This window comes from Bombina bombina, chromosome 1, assembly GCF_027579735.1.
Source record: "Bombina bombina isolate aBomBom1 chromosome 1, aBomBom1.pri, whole genome shotgun sequence".
Classification (NCBI taxonomy): domain Eukaryota; kingdom Metazoa; phylum Chordata; class Amphibia; order Anura; family Bombinatoridae; genus Bombina; species Bombina bombina.
Genome location: NC_069499.1, coordinates 1,336,470,699 through 1,336,491,009, shown reverse-complemented (window position 1 = coordinate 1,336,491,009; position 20,311 = coordinate 1,336,470,699). Strand labels below are relative to the sequence as shown.

At 40.1% G+C, this 20,311-nt stretch overlaps 1 protein-coding gene across 1 annotated transcript in view; it reads left to right on the top strand.

The window, feature by feature from the left end:
* Positions 1-20,311, top strand: part of VAC14 (VAC14 component of PIKFYVE complex) — a 371,973-nt gene that overhangs the window by 278,172 nt on the left and 73,490 nt on the right. The window contains exon 13 of the mRNA XM_053702343.1: positions 5,910-6,060. Coding sequence (XP_053558318.1) covers positions 5,910-6,060 — 151 coding nt within the window. The remainder of the gene's footprint in view (positions 1-5,909; positions 6,061-20,311) is intronic.

Sequence of the window (20,311 nt, the reverse complement as noted above, 5' to 3'; positions counted from 1 at the left end):
CGCTCGGGAGGTGCGTGAGATTGAGGCGCCAAGTACATCAAGGCCCTTACAAATCACTTTACATGATATGGCTAATGTTATGAAAGAAGTGTTATACAATATGCCAGAGTTAAGAGGCAAGCGCGACAGTTCTGGGTTAAGGACAGAGCGCGCCGATGACACGAGAGCCATGTCTGATACTGCGTCACAATTTGCAGAACATGAGGACGGAGAGCTTCATTCTGTGGGTGACGGTTCTGATTCGGGGAGACCGGATTCAGAAATTTCAAATTTTAAATTTAAGCTTGAGAACCTCCGCGTGTTGCTAGGGGAGGTGTTAGCGGCTCTGAATGATTGTGACACGGTGGCAATCCCAGAGAAATTATGTAGGCTGGATAAATACTACGCGGTGCCGGTGTGTACTGACGTTTTTCCTATACCAAAGAGGCTTACAGAGATTATTAGTAAGGAGTGGGATAGACCCGGTGTGCCTTTTCCCCCTCCTCCGATATTTAGAAAAATGTTCCCTATAGACGCCACCACAAGAGACTTATGGCAGACGGTCCCTAAGGTGGAGGGAGCAGTTTCTACTTTAGCCAAGCGTACCACTATCCCGGTGGAGGATAGCTGTGCTTTCTCAGATCCAATGGATAAAAAATTAGAGGGTTATGTTAAGAAAATGTTTATTCAACAAGGTTTTATATTACAGCCTCTTGCATGCATTGCGCCTGTCACTGCTGCAGCGGCATTCTGGTTTGAGTCTCTGGAAGAGACGATTCGCACAGCACCATTGGATGAGTCTCTGAGCAAGATTAGAACCCTTAAGCTGGCTAATGCGTTTGTTTCGGATGCCGTAGTGCATTTAACCAAACTTACGGCTAAAAATTCCGGATTCGCCATACAGGCGCGCAGAGCGCTCTGGCTTAAATCCTGGTCAGCAGATATAACTTCTAAGTCTAAATTGTTAAACATTCCTTTCAAAGGGCAGACCTTATTCGGGCCCGGCTTGAAGGAAATTATTGCTGACATTACTGGAGGTAAGGGCCACACCCTTCCTCAGGACAGGGCCAAATCAAAGGCCAAACAGTCTAATTTTCGTGCCTTTCGTAATTTCAAGGCAGGAGCAGCATCAACTTCCTCCGCTCCAAAACAGGAAGGAACTACTGCTCGTTACAGACAGGGTTGGAAAAGCAACCCGTCATGGAACAAGGGCAAGCAGGCCAGAAAGCCTACTTCCGCCCCTAAGACAGCATGAAGTCAGGGCCCCCTTTCCGGAGACGGATCTAGTGGGGGGCAGACTCTCTCTCTTCGCCCAGGCTTGGGCAAGAGATGTACAGGATCCCTGGACGCTGGAGATTATATCTCAGGGATACCTTCTGGATTTCAAGACTTTTCCTCCACAAGGGAGGTTTCATCTGTCAAGGTTATCAACAAACCTAGTAAAGAAAGAGGCATTTCTACAATGTGTACAAGACCTCTTAGTGATGGGAGTGATCCACCCAGTTCCTCGGACGGAAAAGGGGCAAGGGTTTTATTCAAATCTGTTTGTGGTTCCCAAGAAAGAGGGAACCTTCAGACCAATCTTAGATTTAAAAATCTTAAACAAATTCCTAAGGGTTCCATCGTTCAAGATGGAAACCATTCGAACCATCCTACCCATGATCCAAGAGGGTCAATATATGACCACAGTGGATTTAAAGGATGCCTACCTTCACATTCCGATTCACAAAGATCATTATCGGTACCTAAGATTTGCCTTTCTAGACAGGCATTACCAGTTTGTAGCCCTTCCCTTCGGGTTGGCTATGGCCCAGAGAATTTTTACAAAGGTTCTGGGCTCTCTTCTGGCGGTACTAAGACCACGAGGCATAGCGGTGGCTCCGTACCTAGACGACATTCTGATACAAGCGTCAAGTTTTCAAAATGCAAAGTCTCATACAGAGATAGTTCTAGCATTTCTGAGGTCGCATGGGTGGAAAGTGAACGTGGAAAAGAGTTCTCTGTTACCACTCACAAGGGTCCCTTTTCTTATTGATTCTGTAGAGATGAAGATTTACCTGACGGAGTCCAGGCTATCAAAACTTCTCAATGCTTGCCGTGTCCTTCACTCCATTCCAAGCCCATCAGTAGCTCAGTGCATGGAAGTGATCGGCTTAATGGTCGCGGCGATGGACATAGTGCCATTTGCGCGCCTACATCTCAGACCGCTGCAACTATGCATGCTAAGTCAATGGAACGGGGATTACTCAGATCTGTCCCCTTTGCTAAATCTGGACCAGGAGACCAGAGATTCTCTTCTCTGGTGGTTATCACGGGTTCATCTGTCCAAAGGAATGTGCTTTCGCAGACCAGATTGGACGATTGTAACAACAGATGCCAGCCTACTAGGCTGGGGAGCAGTCTGGAACTCCCTGAAGGCTCAGGGGTCGTGGACTCAGGAGGAGAAACTCCTCCCAATAAACATTCTAGAATTAAGGGCAATATTCAATGCTCTTCTAGCTTGGCCTCAGTTGGCAACACTGAGGTTCATCAGATTTCAGTCGGACAACATCACGACTGTGGCTTACATCAATCATCAAGGGGGAACCAGGAGTTCCCTAGCGATGTTGGAAGTCTCGTAGATAATTCGCTGGGCAGAGTCTCACTCTTGCCACCTGTCAGCGATCTACATCCCAGGCGTGGAGAACTGGGAGGCGGATTTTTTAAGTCGCCAGACTTTTCATCCGGGGGAGTGGGAACTTCACCCGGAGGTATTTGCCCAACTAATTCTTTGTTGGGGCAAACCGGATCTGGATCTCATGGCTTCTCGCCAGAACGCCAAGCTTCCTTGTTACGGATCCAGGTCCAGGGACCCGGGAGTGGTGCTGGTAGATGCACTAGCAGCCCCTTGGGTTTTCAACATAGCTTATGTGTTTCCACCTTTTCCGTTGCTTCCTCGACTGATTGCCAGGATCAAACAGGAGAGAGCATCGGTGATTCTGATAGCGCCTGCGTGGCCACGCAGGACCTGGTATGCAGACCTAGTGGACATGTCGCCCTGTCCACCATGGTCTCTACCCCTGAGGCAGGACCTTCTAATTCAGGGTCCTTTCAACCATCCAAACCTAATTTCTCTGAGGCTGACTGCTTGGAAATTGAACGCTTGATTCTATCAAAGCGTGGGTTTTCGGATTCGGTTATTGATACATTAATACAGGCTCGGAAACCTGTTACCAGAAAAATTTACCACAAGATATGGCGTAAATATTTATATTGGTGTGAATCCAAGAGTTACTCATGGAGTAAGGTTAGGATTCCTAGGATATTGTCTTTTCTACAAGAGGGTTTAGAAAAGGGCTTATCCGCTAGTTCACTAAAGGGACAGATTTCTGCTCTGTCTATTCTTTTACACAAGCGTCTGGCAGAGAATCCAGACGTCCAGGCTTTTTGTCAGGCTTTGACTAGGATTAAGCCTGTGTTTAAAGCTGTTGCTCCTCCGTGGAGCTTAAACTTGGTTCTTAAAGTTCTCCAGGGTGTTCCGTTTGAACCCCTTCATTCCATTGATATTAAGCTTTTATCTTGGAAAGTTCTGTTTTTGATGGCTATTTCCTCGGCTCGTAGAGTCTCTGAGTTATCTGCCTTACATTGTGATTCTCCTTATCTGATCTTTCATTCAGACAAGGTAGTCCTGCGTACTAAACCTGGGTTTTTACCTAAGGTTGTTTCTAACAAGAATATCAATCAAGAGATTGTTGTTCCATCCTTATGTCCTAATCCTTCTTCAAAGAAGGAACGTCTTTTGCATAATCTAGATGTGGTCCGTGCTCTGAAGTTCTACTTACAGGCAACTAAAGATTTTCGACAAACTTCTTCTCTGTTTGTCGTTTACTCGGGACAGAGGAGAGGTCAAAAGGCTTCGGCTACCTCTCTCTCTTTTTGGCTTCGTAGCATAATACGCTTAGCCTATGAGACTGCTGGACAGCAGCCTCCTGAAAGAATTACAGCTCATTCCACTAGAGATGTGGCTTCCACCTGGGCCTTTAAGAATGAGGCCTCTGTTGAACAGATTTGCAAGGCTGCAACTTGGTCTTCACTTCATACTTTTTCCAAATTTTACAAATTTGACACTTTTGCTTCTTCGGAGGCTGTTTTTGGGAGAAAGGTTCTACAGGCAGTGGTTCCTTCTGTTTAATGTTCCTGCCTTGTCCCTCCCATCATCCGTGTACTTTAGCTTTGGTATTGGTATCCCATAAGTAATGGATGACCCGTGGACTGAACACACTTAACAATAGAAAACATAATTTATGCTTACCTGATAAATTTATTTCTCTTGTAGTGTGTTCAGTCCACGGCCCGCCCTGTCTATTTGAGGCAGGTTCTAAATTTTAAATTATAACTCCAGTCACCACTGCACCCTATAGTTTCTCCTTTCTCGTCTTGTTTCGGTCGAATGACTGGATATGACATGTGAGGGGAGGAGCTATATAGCAGCTCTGCTTGGGTGATCCTCTTGCAACTTCCTGTTGGGGAGGAGAATATATCCCATAAGTAATGGATGACCCGTGGACTGAACACACTACAAGAGAAATAAATTTATCAGGTAAGCATAAATTATGTTTTTATTACATCGTGTCTAAAACAAATGATAATAATTTGTTTAAAAACATATTTCTCAAATACAATATGTCTTCCACTAATAAACGTAAACAAATGTTAGTACATACTGCAAATAAAAAAAAATCTCAATAAAGAAATAAAAAATAACTGTATTAACTGTCACTGGCATTGAGTCTACACGTTTGTGCTGAATTTTACAATCCACATTTTTCTGCACTTCATTCAGTGCTCCCCAAATACCGACTCTAGAGGTGTCCTGTTTGTTTCACCTTTTCAAATGGTCCTAAAAGTGTTCGATGAGGTTAAGATACCAATACGCAAAGCCATACAAATTAGCACTCCTTCCTCTTCCTTGCACTTCAGTTATACACGGCACAATTTTGTGTGTTTAGGATTAATGTCATGCTGGAAAATGATTCATTTTCCACACAGCTTTAAGCCAGAAGGGATTGCACCGCTGACTGTCAACTGAATCACAGATTCCAAGGTTTCTGGGGCTGGTGTGTTTTACACTTTCAGTGTTACAGTTAGATTGTGGTCTCGTGCAGCTTTCTGTCTGTTGCAGTTCCTGTATCACAAACTGAACGCTGTCTAGTCTTCGTGTTTCATACACTTCTTCTTGTAAAGGTTGCAGTTCACTTGTCATAGACTGCGTGAGTCCTGGAGTATTGTGCAATTCTTTAGTATTTTACACTACCCATTCTTGTTGACTTAAAGATCTGCATATTTCTTTTTAACTTAAAGCCATTATTTCACTACTTGTGGATAAAAGTAGGACAATTACATAACAGCCATATTATCTGCTGGTCACCGCTTAAAGAGCTTCTGGTAGACCATGATCTAGCTTTTGGCTATATGCAGTCATGAACTACCACCTCCAAGGACATACTTCAGCCATAATAATTTAGTCCATATCATGGTATCACCATATTGTTTTTTTATAATTAGAGCAGCAGATTATTAGGTCACTAGATAAAGAAACACTGTAAAGAAAGATCTAAGGTAGACTGAGGGATATTTAATCTGCTTGTCCTGGGTGGTGAGAATTGCTATATAGGGTGTAGCTGTCAATTTTAAAAAGCTGATCCAAGGTACTATTCCAGGGAACCTTCTATAGTCCTAGATGAAAAGTTATAGAAGAATCTCTAGAGAATCCTTTGTAAAGCAATGTACTAAAAAAAAATCGTTTGCAGATTATTTCTATTCTTGCTACAATATGAAGTGGCAAATGACTTCCGGCAAATAGTCTCCAGCTACTAATGTAGGGTGTCCTGATGAGACTTGCCATGGCTGATATATCAGTGTTTTATTTACTTATTTATTTTACACTGTAGGTTATTTTAAAGGATCTGGAAGTTTTAGCAGAAATTGCATCGTCTCCAGCGGGTCAAACGGATGTGACCAATGAGGCTGCTGACATCCCTCATGGAATGTCTGAGCTGCACGTACCAGCCCCAACCAGAGGAGCCCAGACCAGCAGTACTGGTGAGTAACTTTTAGCGATCATTACCAAAAGCAATGCTTGGCAGGTCTAAAAATGATGTTTAAATCAACATATGTCAATGTGAATTCTCAGTGTACAAATACTTGGAAAAATGTGGTTTTAATATCAATAAAAAAAGTCACTCCAAAATTATTCAATTCATAATTCTAAAACTATTATTTAAGCGCCCTTAGGAAAGTCTGTGAGCCTTCAGCTATAAGAATGTTTGATGCTTCAAAGAAATGCAAAAACATATCCACAGCTATTGTTATTGTTAGTATTATCACTTGTAGAAGTCACTCTTCAGTTCATTATTGAATTGCCACTCATTAGAGGTGTTACCATTCAGTCAAACCACCTGAATTATTTATACAATATAACCGAAAGATCAAGTTTTCTTATACTCAATTAGGTCAATGTGCCGAAAAAACAACTGTAAACAGCTTTTCTCAGGTTTTTACTGGGGTTTTCCAAAAATAAAGATACCCAATCAAAAAAAATGTATTCCCTATTGATGATGCAATTAACAATTCCATACCCATTCTGAATAATTTAAAGGGACAGTCAACACCAGAATGTTTGTTGTTTTAACAGATAGATAATCCCTTAATTACCCATTCCCCAGTTTTGCATAACCAACACAGTTATAATAATACACGTTTTACCTCTGTGATTACCTTGTATCTAAGCCTCTGCAGACTACCACCTTATTTCAGTACTTTTGACAGACTTGCATTTTAGCCAACCAGTGCTCACTCCTCGGTAAATTCACGTACATGAGCTCAATGTTATCTATATGAAACACATGAACTAACGCCCTCTAGTGGTGAAAAAAAGTCAAATGCAGAGGCGGCCTTCAAGGTCTAAGAACCTCCTAAGTTTAGCATTCAACTAAGAATACCAAGAAATCCAAGCAAAATTGATAAACGTAAATTGGAAAGTTGTTTAAAATTACATGTCCCTTTAATAACATTTTTTAACATCCAAACACTAAATTGCCATAGTTTAAACTGTTCTTTTTATTACACTCGGAAATCACTTATATGTGAACTGAGCGTGCTCAAAATACTTAACTTCTGTAATTCATTCTGTTGTGCATTTCCAGCCTTTGATTATTAAAATAGGCATAGCATTAAATGATTTGGAAGTTAATAACCTATAAAAACACCCCCATTAAAGGGATACTGAACCCAAATTTTTCTTTCGTGTTTCAGATAGAGCATGCCATTTTTTAGCAACCTTCTAATTTACTCCTATTATCAATCTTTCTTCGTTCTCTTGGTATCTTTATTTGAAAAAGCAGGAATGTAAGCTTACAAGGCGACCCATTTTTGGTTCAGCACCCTGGATAGCGCTTGCTGATTGGTGGGTACATTTAGCCACCAATCAGCAAGCTGTACCCAGGTGCTGAACCAAAGATGGGCCAGTTCGTAAGCTTACATTCCTGCTTTTTCTAATAAAGATACAGAGAGAACGAAGAAAAATTGATAACAAGAGTAAATTAGAAAGGTGCTTAACCCCTTGAGTACTAACGACAGCTCAGAGTTTCCCACTCAGGTGCTGACGGCTCAGAGCCAACACTAGCACTCTCCCACCTTGAAGGAGATCTGGGGGCTCCCACCCGCTCCTACCCCGGCGATCGGGCCTGCATAGTGACACGTTTTGCGTGGTGACGTCACTGCACAACTTTATTTAAAACAGACAATGACAAGTATAGGGAAAGGGGGCATGCTGCTTAGAAGCCTGTATCTCAGGCATCTAAGCAGCTACAGACCCACCGTTGGAAAGGTAATCGCCTAACCTTTCCAACAGTATAAGTCTTGGGGATCTGGAAGAAAAGAAAAAAAGTTAAAAAAAATTAAAAAAAAACTCAAATCAGCTTAGCACCCAGGTGGGAAAGTGCTTAGCACTCAAAGGGTTAAAATTGCATGCTCTATCAGAATCATGAAAGAAAAAAATTAGGTTCAGTTACCCTTTAGCATAATTTGAGTTTAACACATGAACCTTTCTATTGAGGCCTCCTGGTGTGTTAAGCATTGTTATGTTCCCGTGATTACATACAATTGTGTGCTGTCAAAATAGAATTTGGGAGAATCACAGACCTCTAAATATTTGTAAAACTGTCCTGCATCTTCTTATACTATGCAGACCATCATAAATCGCCCATGTCCCACATTCCCTTTTACTGCACATGCTATCTTATAAATCTCATGTATTAGATACTCTCACAGTACCCTTATTTTATACACCCACTCATGGTCCTCTATCCCACACTTTGATGAAATGCCCTCTGTTACATACTGTCATGGGCCTCCCTCACTTCACGTATCCTGATTGACCTGTCCTTCTCCACAGACTTTCATGTATCTCACTATTCTTGTACCTCATTTTACTCTCATGGGCTTATACTCCACACTCTTATGGACTTTCAAGTCCTGTTCTACGCACTCCTGGCTGTGTCCCTTCATTACACCCATAAGCAACTACTCCCTATTTCATAAATTCTCATGGACTGCCCCTTACTCCACACACTTGCATGAACCTACCTAGGTTTAGCTTTCAACAAAGAATACCAAGAGAACAAAGCAAATTCAATGATAAAAGTAAATTGGAAAGTTGTTTAAATTTGCATGCCCTATCTGAATCAATTTTGACTTTACTGTCCCTTTAAGCATAGATGTATTTGTAGGGGACAAAAAAAGAGAATTAAAAACTAAAGTGTGCATGAGTTAGTTGTATCTAGGGTTGAAGAATTTTTAAATCTAATCATTAGAGCTTTTTGTGACTGCTTTTTGGTAACGAATCATTGTCTGCTGTGGAATATACTACAATCAGTGAGTATTTGTACCAGTTTGTTTATCACATGGAAATGATCTATGTGTTTGGTTTTGTTTGCCATTAGGTACAAAACCTGAATAAGGCAGCCAGCGTAGGTGTGGTCGCCTGTAAGATAGAGTACAGCTCCGGTGACATTTCCTCACATTGTTAACCTGACAGATTGACAGACAGCATGAACTAACACTGTTTGATGTTTGCTACTCAGGTTTCCTCTAGTCTTCGATTTGGGAAATGTATGGAACATGTCACTGTGTTTGTCTTATGTATTCGTGTTCATAAGCTTTGTTAAGATCATAGAACTGTTGTATATCACATTTTAATGTTTTGTTAAAGTCTAAGGGAAATATAATAGTATTTTTATTGAAATATAAACTATCCCAGTGTGTGTTAATTTTAATGTTTGCATATACATTAACATTTAGTGAGTGTTGTGTTAGAAAGAGTTATGTTGTACAGTGTCCACAATGCAATAAAATCCCTTTGGTCTATAACAAAGTGGACTAGTTTGCTGACAAGAGTAGAGTTGTAAGAACCAAGATATTGAGCTGTGTTCTTGATGTTAAGGGGACATTAGATGCAGCAAGTGAGGAGTAGTGATTATGGGAAAGAAATCTGTCACAAGTGAGGAGTAGTGATTATGGGAAAGAAATCTGTCACAAGTGAGGAGTAGTGATTATGGGAAAGAAATCTGTCACAAGTGAGGAGTAGTGATTATGGGAAAGAAATCTGTCACAAGTGAGGAGTAGTGATTATGGGAAAGAAATCTGTCACAAGTGAGGAGTCGTGATTATGGGAAAGAAATCTGTCACAAGTGAGGAGTAGTGATTATGGGAAAGAAATCTGTCACAAGTGAGGAGTAGTGATTATGGGAAAGAAATCTGTCACAAGTGAGGAGTAGTGATTATGGGAAAGAAATCTGTCACAATTGAGGAGTGGTGATTATGGGAAAGAAATCTGTCACAAGTGAGGAGTAGTGATTATGGGAAAGAAATCTGTCACAAGTGAGGAGTGGTGATTATGGGAAAGAAATCTGTCACAAGTGAGGAGTGGTGATTATGGGAAAGAAATCTGTCACAAGTGAGGAGTAGTGATTATGGGAAAGAAATCTGTCACAAGTGAGGAGTGGTGATTATGGGAAAGAAATCTGTCACAAGTGAGGAGTCGTGATTATGGGAAAGAAATCTGTTAGACATTTGTGACTGACTAAATTTGGTACAGTGGTAGGTGGGAAGGATCCTTAGCTGTGTCTTGTGTAAGACAGTACTGAACTTTGGACATACCTTTAAGGGATGTGTACTTTTAAATAAAAATGAGAAAGGATATAGTCCTAATATTCTTTCCACTTTGAAACATAGTGTCCATGGAATGTGATCTCAGGAAGAGAAGGTAAACATAGCGTGATTCTTTTGTGTTGGAAAATATATAGTATTGCTGAGCTCTCAGGGTATATACGTATTAGCTGTAGTTCTCCTTTCCAAGGAGATTACCAGAAAGCAACATATCATCCTCAGGAGAGAAGAAATCTCTATAGTGAAGTTCTGTTTCTACTCTGCAACCAAACAAATTTAGAACCTTACTCACGTTTTATAGAGCTATTGCTGAGCTCTCAGGGTGTAAACGTATTTATTAATTCCTCACTCCCAGGTAAGTAAACTTGCATTGAACAGATGGATTTAAAAATAACATAAATTTATTAAAATATTAAAAGCACAACATGATTGGGTCACAAGGGTAACAAAGGACCAGTTCACTGTAAAGCCAGGTCTACAGCTCGAATAAACGCTAACTCTCCCCCAGCGTTTTCTGGCTGATAATGGAGCCAGAAAATATGTTTAACGGTAAGTCCCACCTCTTGTGATGTCACGCATACGTGCAAAGTAAACCTGCAATGTACGTTTCACGGATTATTCAGCTTTTTCAAGGAATACATCCGTTCTTGTTAGTGCGCTTGCAAATGGATAACATTCTTGCAAAAACTTCTGTGATATAGTGCTCCAGAAATGGGCCAGCTCCTAAGCATATGTCCCTGTTTTTGAACAAAATAGATAATGGATATTTATAAAGTTGTTTCACTTGCTCTATCTGGATCTTGAAAATAAAAATTTGGAGTTTCATAACCCTTTAAAAAGACAGTAAATATATTTTATTATTTATTTTTTCCTCTTTTCATGCAATTTAGCTCTGAAAATTGAGCAATGTCTAACTCTCAGACTTTGAAATGCACCTGCGAGCTCTGGTTAATTTTATAAATCTGCCCCCAAAATACTGTCTAGCGTAGCTTATTAAAAAAAAAATAAAGACGGCAGCATCTTTATTTTTTAATACATTTACTGCACTAGGCATTATTATGGGAATAAAGTTGGTGGGAGTGGGGTATTAAAAAAAAAAAAAAAGGCAATGAAAAGTGCCTTTACATTGCCGTTAATGGGAACTGTGTGTTCCCAGTAAATATATATGTATGTGCTTATGTAGCTATATATTTATGTGTTAATATATTTATATTTGCTGCCATCGCTGCGGTACTTTACCCCTTCTGATGGCATCATAACGAGATTCCCATAGAAGCGTGAGCGCAATTCTTTGCAAAGTCACATTGCTGAAAATTTGTAATACCAGCACACATTATCGTGAGTTGTTATTACACAGTGGAGCACTAATATCGCTTTCATCAAAGCGATGTTTAGCGCTCCACTTGTAATCTGGCCCTAAAAGGCGAAGAAATTGAGAAGTTTTGAAGATTTTGAACGGTAGATAATGAGAGGACATCCATAATATACAATAGATACACATCAGGCGACACAAGACCTTCCAGAGGCAAAAAGAAAGGGTGAACTGTGAGTTTCTTGTGAGAATCCCTCCCATAGAAAGTAATAGAAGCAGCTTTCCGTATGGGACTGTAAGACTTAATGCCGTGGTAAGATCCATTTTCTCCTAACACAATAAATGTAGTCTAAATGGACTGCTATGCACAATACAAACTACTAAATCTAAAGTGTGCATTCTACAGAGATTTCAGTGTAAAATGTCCCTTTCTGTGAAGGGTCTTTATGGTTCTGCTGAATCTGCCAGCTGCAGCTCACACAGCAAACACACTTTACTGCAACTAGGTTAATGCCTTCATTGCTGTGATATTCCTGACTGATTAAACTGAGATTTGAATTTAATTAAGTGCACCCAGGCTACCCTCCTTACACAGCTCACCTGACCCTGTTTTCTGCCTCATTATACTCCCCTTGTTCTGTATACAACATTTCCGCTTCTTTTACTTCATCACCCTCCCTCGCTATGTATCTCACATTTTATCCCACTCTCTTGCCAGCTTCTTCATATCTCCCCCTTCCTCGCTCAACCCCTGAAGACTTTGTAAGAGACTCTTTGATCACATCAGAGTAATCTCTGACTAATTAGAAGCAAAGTTTTTCCTTGGAAATGTGTTTTTCAGATCTGCTTACGTTATTTATGCTGGAGGACAGTGAACCTCTAGGGCATATGGAGTGGTTATGCCTCCTGTCATTTCAGCTGTGCACTTAGTCATGCAGAGGGTGCCATAATTACAAAGAACCCCCTGAAAGGGCAGACAGAAAGCAAGCAGAGACAGGACAGAGCAATAACGTAAGCCCACAGCACAAATATTTGTGTGCAGGAAGATTCCTTATGTAGCCCTGGAGACAGAGTTCTATCCACGTGAGTCATTGCGCGATAGCCAGAAGTCCATGGCTTCATTTGTTTTAGTGATGGAATAATCTAATATAATGGGTGCTATTGTGATCTCACCATTAATAAGGGGAAAGGGGATAATTCCCCGCTCTATTTACGCGACTTTCATTACATGTGCATTAAAGGGACAGTCAACACCCATGAAAACTTTAACCCATACCTTAGATCAACAAAAAAAATGAGCCTGCACCGCATCCCATCTTCAATAACACTAACGTTAGGTGGCTAATCTTCAATGAACATTTAGTTAACAGCCGCAGATATGGCTGCCAAACTCCTCCCCCTGTTACGTTGGAGACTTTTTCTCTAAGTGTTCAGCCAATGAGAAACAAATCCTCGGCTAGATTCTTTAGCCGCGTTCACGGAGACACTGTTCTATTTCTAATAGCGAGCGTACTACAATTATATAGCGCATGCGCATTAGAAATAGAACAGTGTCCCTGTGAACGAGTATTTATTTAAAACAAGAAGGGTACGGAGGAGGAGGGGGAGGAGTTTGGCGGCCATATCTGCCGCTGTTAACTAAATGTTCATTGAAGATTAGCCACCTAACTTTAGTGTTATTGAAGATGGGATGCGGCGCAGGCTCATTTTTTGTTGTTGATCTAAGGTATGGGTTCACAAGTGGAGTGCATATTAACGCTTCCACTTGAGTGTTAATTGCACTAGAATTATTTTTTTTTCGCTAGTCGGGTTGCGCTCGTATTAAGAGTATTAAGAAAGTAAACTGTTTTCACTCTAGCGGTAACCTGACTGGCACGAAGTTAGAATAGCGCGTTCACATATTCCCCCCATAGAAGTCAATGGAGAAGAAAAAAAAAGTGGCAAAAAACTAACACCTATTTTTTTTACAAATAATTTTATTAGATAGTGTTATTATGCGTGTAACTGTATTGTGCAATGTGTTGTGTGCAACTTTTTATTTTTGTGAAACAGTTAAAGGGACAGTCAAGTCCAAAAAAACCTTTCATGATTTAAATAGGGAATGTAATTTTAAGCAACTTTCTAATTTACGTTTATCACCAATTTTGGTTTGTTCTCTTGGTATTCTTAGTTGAAAGCTAATTCTATGAGGTTCATATGCTAATTTCTTAGACCTTGAAGACTGCCTCTAATCTGAATGCATTTTGACCACTAGAGGGCATTAGTTCATGTGTTTCATATAGATAACATTGAGCTCATGCACATGAAGTTACCCTGGAGTGAGCACTGATTGGCTAAAAGCAAGTCTGTCAAAAGAACTGAAATAAGGGGGCAGTTTGCAGAGGCATAGAAACAAGGTAATCACAGGGGTAAAAAGTGTATTTATATAACTGTGTTGGTTATGCAAAACTGGTGAATTGGTAATAAAGGGATCTTTCTTTTTAAAGGGACAGTATACTCCGAAATTTAAACTTCAAATTTACATTTGCATGATGTATTAAACATAAGTTTCATTCATCACTTTTTAAATAATTGTTTTTTTAGCCTATTAATTTGATCCAAAATCTTAGCCCCCTTGTATGTTAACTGTCCATCTACCGCTCCGCCATTTTTAAAAAAAAAATATTTGTAAGTAATGTCCATCCACCTATTGTAAAAATATCTGTCGCGCTATGGACAAGATTTGTGAACGTGCAACGTTGACATCATTATTTCCTGGTTTCTTCTTTACACAGGTATGCGCATGCGCAACTTCCGACGTTCCCGTGAAGGGATCGATGCTTAGAACATCAGGTATAAGAGAGCATGCATGCGCAGTCTATTCTTGATAAGACGCAACAGCCGCTCTGTAGAGTCATAAACGTGAGCGAGCTTTAGTGGGAGGAAATGTGGGCGTGTAAATATTTTGCATGTGGGAAGAACAGAATTTCTCTATACCGCCCATCTTAGATATGTCATCGAGGGGTAGGAGAACGAACGGCAATTAACAGTTGCAGACAAAAAGTAAGATTAAATAAAACATCTAAATATGAATATTTATTGAAAATAAATAACATAATTTATGTAAGAACTTACCTGATAAATTCATTTCTTTCATATTAACAAGAGTCCATGAGCTAGTGACGTATGGGATATACATTCCTACCAGGAGGGGCAAAGTTTCCCAAACCTTAAAATGCCTATAAATACACCCCTCACCACACCCACAAATCAGTTTAACGAATAGCCAAGAAGTGGGGTGATAAGAAAAAAAGTGCGAAGCATATAAAATAAGGAATTGGAATAATTGTGCTTTATACAAAAAAATCATAACCACCACAAAAAAGGGTGGGCCTCATGGACTCTTGTTAATATGAAAGAAATGAATTTATCAGGTAAGTTCTTACATAAATTATGTTTTCTTTCATGTAATTAACAAGAGTCCATGAGCTAGTGACGTATGGGATAATGACTACCCAAGATGTGGATCTTTCCACACAAGAGTCACTAGAGAGGGAGGGATAAAATAAAGACAGCCAATTCCTGCTGAAAATAATCCACACCCAAAATAAAGTTTAACAAAAAACATAAGCAGAAGATTCAAACTGAAACCGCTGCCTGAAGAACTTTTCTACCAAAAACTGCTTCAGAAGAAGAAAATACATCAAAATGGTAGAATTTAGTAAAAGTATGCAAAGAGGACCAAGTTGCTGCTTTGCAGATCTGGTCAACCGAAGCTTCATTCCTAAACGCCCAGGAAGTAGAAACTGACCTAGTAGAATGAGCTGTAATTCTTTGAGGCGGAATTTTACCCGACTCAACATAGGCAAGATGAATTAAAGATTTCAACCAAGATGCCAAAGAAATGGCAGAAGCTTTCTGGCCTTTCCTAGAACCGGAAAAGATAACAAATAAACTAGAAGTCTTACGGAAAGATTTCGTAGCTTCAACATAATATTTCAAAGCTCTAACAACATCCAAAGAATGCAATGATTTCTCCTTAGAATTCTTAGGATTAGGACATAATGAAGGAACCACAATTTCTCTACTAATGTTGTTGGAATTCACAACTTTAGGTAAAAATTCAAAAGAAGTTCGCAACACCGCCTTATCCTGATGAAAAATCAGAAAAGGAGACTCACACGAAAGAGCAGATAATTCAGAAACTCTTCTAGCAGAAGAGATGGCCAAAAGGAACAAAACTTTCCAAGAAAGTAATTTAATGTCCAATGAATGCATAGGTTCAAACGGAGGAGCTTGAAGAGCTCCCAAAACCAAATTCAAACTCCATGGAGGAGAAATTGACTTAATGACAGGTTTTATACGAACCAAAGCTTGTACGAAACAATGAATATCAGGAAGAATAGCAATCTTTCTGTGAAAAAGAACAGAAAGAGCGGAGATTTGTCCTTTCAAAGAACTCGCGGACAAACCCTTATCTAAACCATCCTGAAGAAACTGTAAAATTCTCGGTATTCTAAAAGAATGCCAAGAAAAATGATGAGAAAGACACCAAGAAATATAAGTCTTCCAGACTCTATAATATATCTCTCGAGATACAGATTTACGAGCCTGTAACATAGTATTAATCACGGAGTCAGAGAAACCTCTATGACCAAGAATCAAGCGTTCAATCTCCATACCTTTAAATTTAAGGATTTCAGATCCGGATGGAAAAAAGGACCTTGAGACAGAAGGTCTGGTCTTAACGGAAGAGTCCATGGTTGGCAAGATGCCATCCGGACAAGATCCGCATACCAAAACCTGTGAGGCCATGCCGGAGCTATTAGCAGAACAAACGAGCATTCCCTCAGAATCTTGGAGATTACTCTTGGAAGAAGAACTAGAGGCGGAAAGATATAGGCAGGATGATACTTCCAAGGAAGTGATAATGCATCCACTGCCTCCGCCTGAGGATCCCGGGATCTGGACAGATACCTGGGAAGTTTCTTGTTTAGATGAGAGGCCATCAGATCTATCTCTGGGAGCCCCCACATTTGAACAATCTGAAGAAATACCTCTGGGTGAAGAGACCATTCGCCCGGATGCAACGTTTGGCGACTGAGATAATCCGCTTCCCAATTGTCTACACCTGGGATATGAACCGCAGAGATTAGACAGGAGCTGGATTCCGCCCAAACCAAAATTCGAGATACTTCTTTCATAGCCAGAGGACTGTGAGTCCCTCCTTGATGATTGATGTATGCCACAGTTGTGACATTGTCTGTCTGAAAACAAATGAACGATTCTCTCTTCAGAAGAGGCCAAAACTGAAGAGCTCTGAAAACTGCACGGAGTTCCAAGATATTGATCGGTAATCTCACCTCCTGAGATTCCCAAACTCCTTGTGCCGTCAGAGATCCCCACACAGCTCCCCAACCTGTGAGACTTGCATCTGTTGAAATTACAGTCCAGGTCGGAAGAACAAAAGAAGCCCCCTGAATTAAACGATGGTGATCTGTCCACCACGTTAGAGAGTGCCGAACAATCGGTTTTAAAGATATTAATTGATATATCTTCGTGTAATCCCTGCACCATTGGTTCAGCATACAGAGCTGAAGAGGTCGCATGTGAAAACGAGCAAAGGGGATCGCGTCCGATGCAGCAGTCATAAGACCTAGAATTTCCATGCATAAGGCTACCGAAGGGAATGATTGAGACTGAAGGTTTCGACAGGCTGTAATCAATTTTAGACGTCTCTTGTCTGTTAAAGACAAAGTCATGGACACTGAATCTATCTGGAAACCCAGAAAGGTTACCCTTGTTTGAGGAATCAAAGAACTTTTTGGTAAATTGATCCTCCAACCATGATCTTGAAGAAACAACACAAGTCGATTCGTATGAGACTCTGCTAAATGTAAAGACGGAGCAAGTACCAAGATATCGTCCAAATAAGGAAATACCACAATACCCTGTTCTCTGATTACAGACAGAAGGGCACCGAGAATCTTTGTGAAAATTCTTGGAGCTGTAGCAAGGCCAAACGGTAGAGCCACAAATTGGTAATGCTTGTCTAGAAAAGAGAATCTCAGGAACTGATAATGATCTGGATGAATCGGAATATGCAGATATGCATCCTGTAAATCTATTGTGGACATATAATTCCCTTGCTGAACAAAAGGCAATATAGTCCTTACAGTTACCATCTTGAACGTTGGTATCCTTACATAACGATTCAATAATTTTAGATCCAGAACTGGTCTGAAGGAATTCTCCTTCTTTGGTACAATGAAGAGATTTGAATAAAACCCCATCCCCTGTTCCGGAACTGGAACTGGCATAATTACTCCAGCCAACTCTAGATCTGAAACACAATTCAGAAATGCTTGAGCTTTCACTGGATTTACTGGGACATGGGAAAGAAAAAATCTCTTTGCAGGAGGTCTCATCTTGAAACCAATTCTGTACCCTTCTGAAACAATGTTCTGAATCCAAAGATTGTGAACAGAACTGATCCAAATTTCTTTGAAAAAACGTAACCTGCCCCCTACCAGCTGAACTGGAATGAGGGCCGTACCTTCATGTGAACTTAGAAGCAGGCTTTGCCTTTCTAGCAGGCTTGGATTTATTCCAGACTGGAGATGGTTTCCAAACTGAAACTGCTCCTGAGGACGAAGGATCAGGCTTTTGTTCTTTGTTGAAACGAAAGGAACGAAAACGATTGTTAGCCCTGTTTTTACCTTTAGACTTTTTATCCTGTGGTAAAAAAGTTCCTTTCCCACCAGTAACAGTTGAAATAATAGAATCCAACTGAGAACCAAATAATTTATTTCCCTGGAAAGAAATGGAAAGTAGAGTTGATTTAGAAGCCATATCAGCATTCCAAGTCTTAAGCCATAAAGCTCTTCTGGCTAAGATAGCCAGAGACATAAATCTAACATCAACTCTAATAATATCAAAAATGGCATCACAGATGAAATTATTAGCATGCTGGAGAAGAATAATAATATCATGAGAATCACGATTTGTTACTTGTTGCGCTAGAGTTTCCAACCAAAAAGTTGAAGCTGCAGCAACATCAGCCAATGATATAGCAGGTCTAAGAAGATTACCTGAACATAGATAAGCTTTTCTTAGAAAAGATTCAATTTTTCTATCTAAAGGATCCTTAAACGAGGTACCATCTGATGTAGGAATGGTAGTACGTTTAGCAAGGGTAGAAATAGCCCCATCAACTTTAGGGATTTTGTCCCAAAATTCTAATCTGTCAGGCGGAACAGGATATAATTGCTTAAAACGTTTAGAAGGAGTAAATGAATTACCCAATCTATCCCATTCCTTAGCAATTACTGCAGAAATAGCATTAGGAACAGGAAAGACTTCTGGAATAACCGCAGGAGCTTTAAAAACCTTATCCAAACGTATAGAATTAGTATCAAGAGGACTAGAATCCTCTATTTCTAAAGCAATTAGTACTTCTTTAAGTAAAGAGCGAATAAATTCCATCTTAAATAAATATGAAGATTTATCAGCATCAATCTCTGACACAGAATCCTCTGAACCAGAAGAGTCCAAAGAATCAGAATGATGGTGTTCATTTAAAAATTCATCTGTAGAGAGAGAAGATTTAAAAGACTTTTTACGTTTACTAGAAGGAGAAATAACAGACAAAGCCTTCTTTATGGATTCAGAAACAAAATCTCTTATGTTATCAGGAACATTCTGCACCTTAGATGTTGAGGGAACTGCAACAGGCAATGGTACATCACTAAAGGAAATATTATCTGCATTAACAAGTTTGTCATGACATTTAATACAAACAACAGCTGGAGGAATAGCTACCAAAAGTTTACAGCAGATACACTTAGCTTTGGTAGATCCAGCAGGCAGAGGTTTTCCTGTAGTATCTTCTGGCTCAGATGCAACGTGAGACATCTTGCAATATGTAAGAGAAAAAACAACATATAAAGCAAAATAGATCAAATTCCTTATAAGACAGTTTCAGGAATGGGAAAAAAATGCCAAACATCAAGCTTCTAGCAACCAGAAGCAAATGAAAAATATTTTTTGGCGCCAAATAAGACGCCCACATTATTTGGCGCCTAAATGCTTTTGGCGCCAAAAATGACGCCACATCCGGAACGCCGACATTTTTGGCGCAAAATAACGTCAAAAAAATGACGCAACTTCCGGCGACACGTATGACGCCGGAAACGGAAATGAATTTTTGCGCCAAAAAAGTCCGCGCCAAGAATGACGCAATAAAATAAAGCATTTTCAGCCCCCGCGAGCCTAACAGCCCACAGGGAAAAAAGTCAAATTTTTGAGGTAAGAAAAATATGATAATTAAAGCATAATCCCAAATATGAAACTGACTGTCTGGAAATAAGGAAAGTTGAACATTCTGAGTCAAGGCAAATAAATGTTTGAATACATATATTTAGAACTTTATAAATAAAGTGCCCAACCATAGCTTAGAGTGTCACAGAAAATAAGACTTACTTACCCCAGGACACTCATCTACATGTTTGTAGAAAGCCAAACCAGTACTGAAACGAGAATAAGTAGAGGAAATGGTAAATATAAGAGTATATCGTCGATCTGAAAAGGGAGGTAAGAGATGAATCTCTACGACCGATAACAGAGAACCTTATGAAATAGACCCCGTAGAAGGAGATCACTGCATTCAATAGGCAATACTCTCCTCACATCCCTCTGACATTCACTGCACGCTGAGAGGAAAACCGGGCTCCAACTTGCTGCGGAGCGCATATCAACGTAGAATCTAGCACAAACTTACTTCACCACCTCCCTTGGAGGCAAAGTTTGTAAAACTGATTTGTGGGTGTGGTGAGG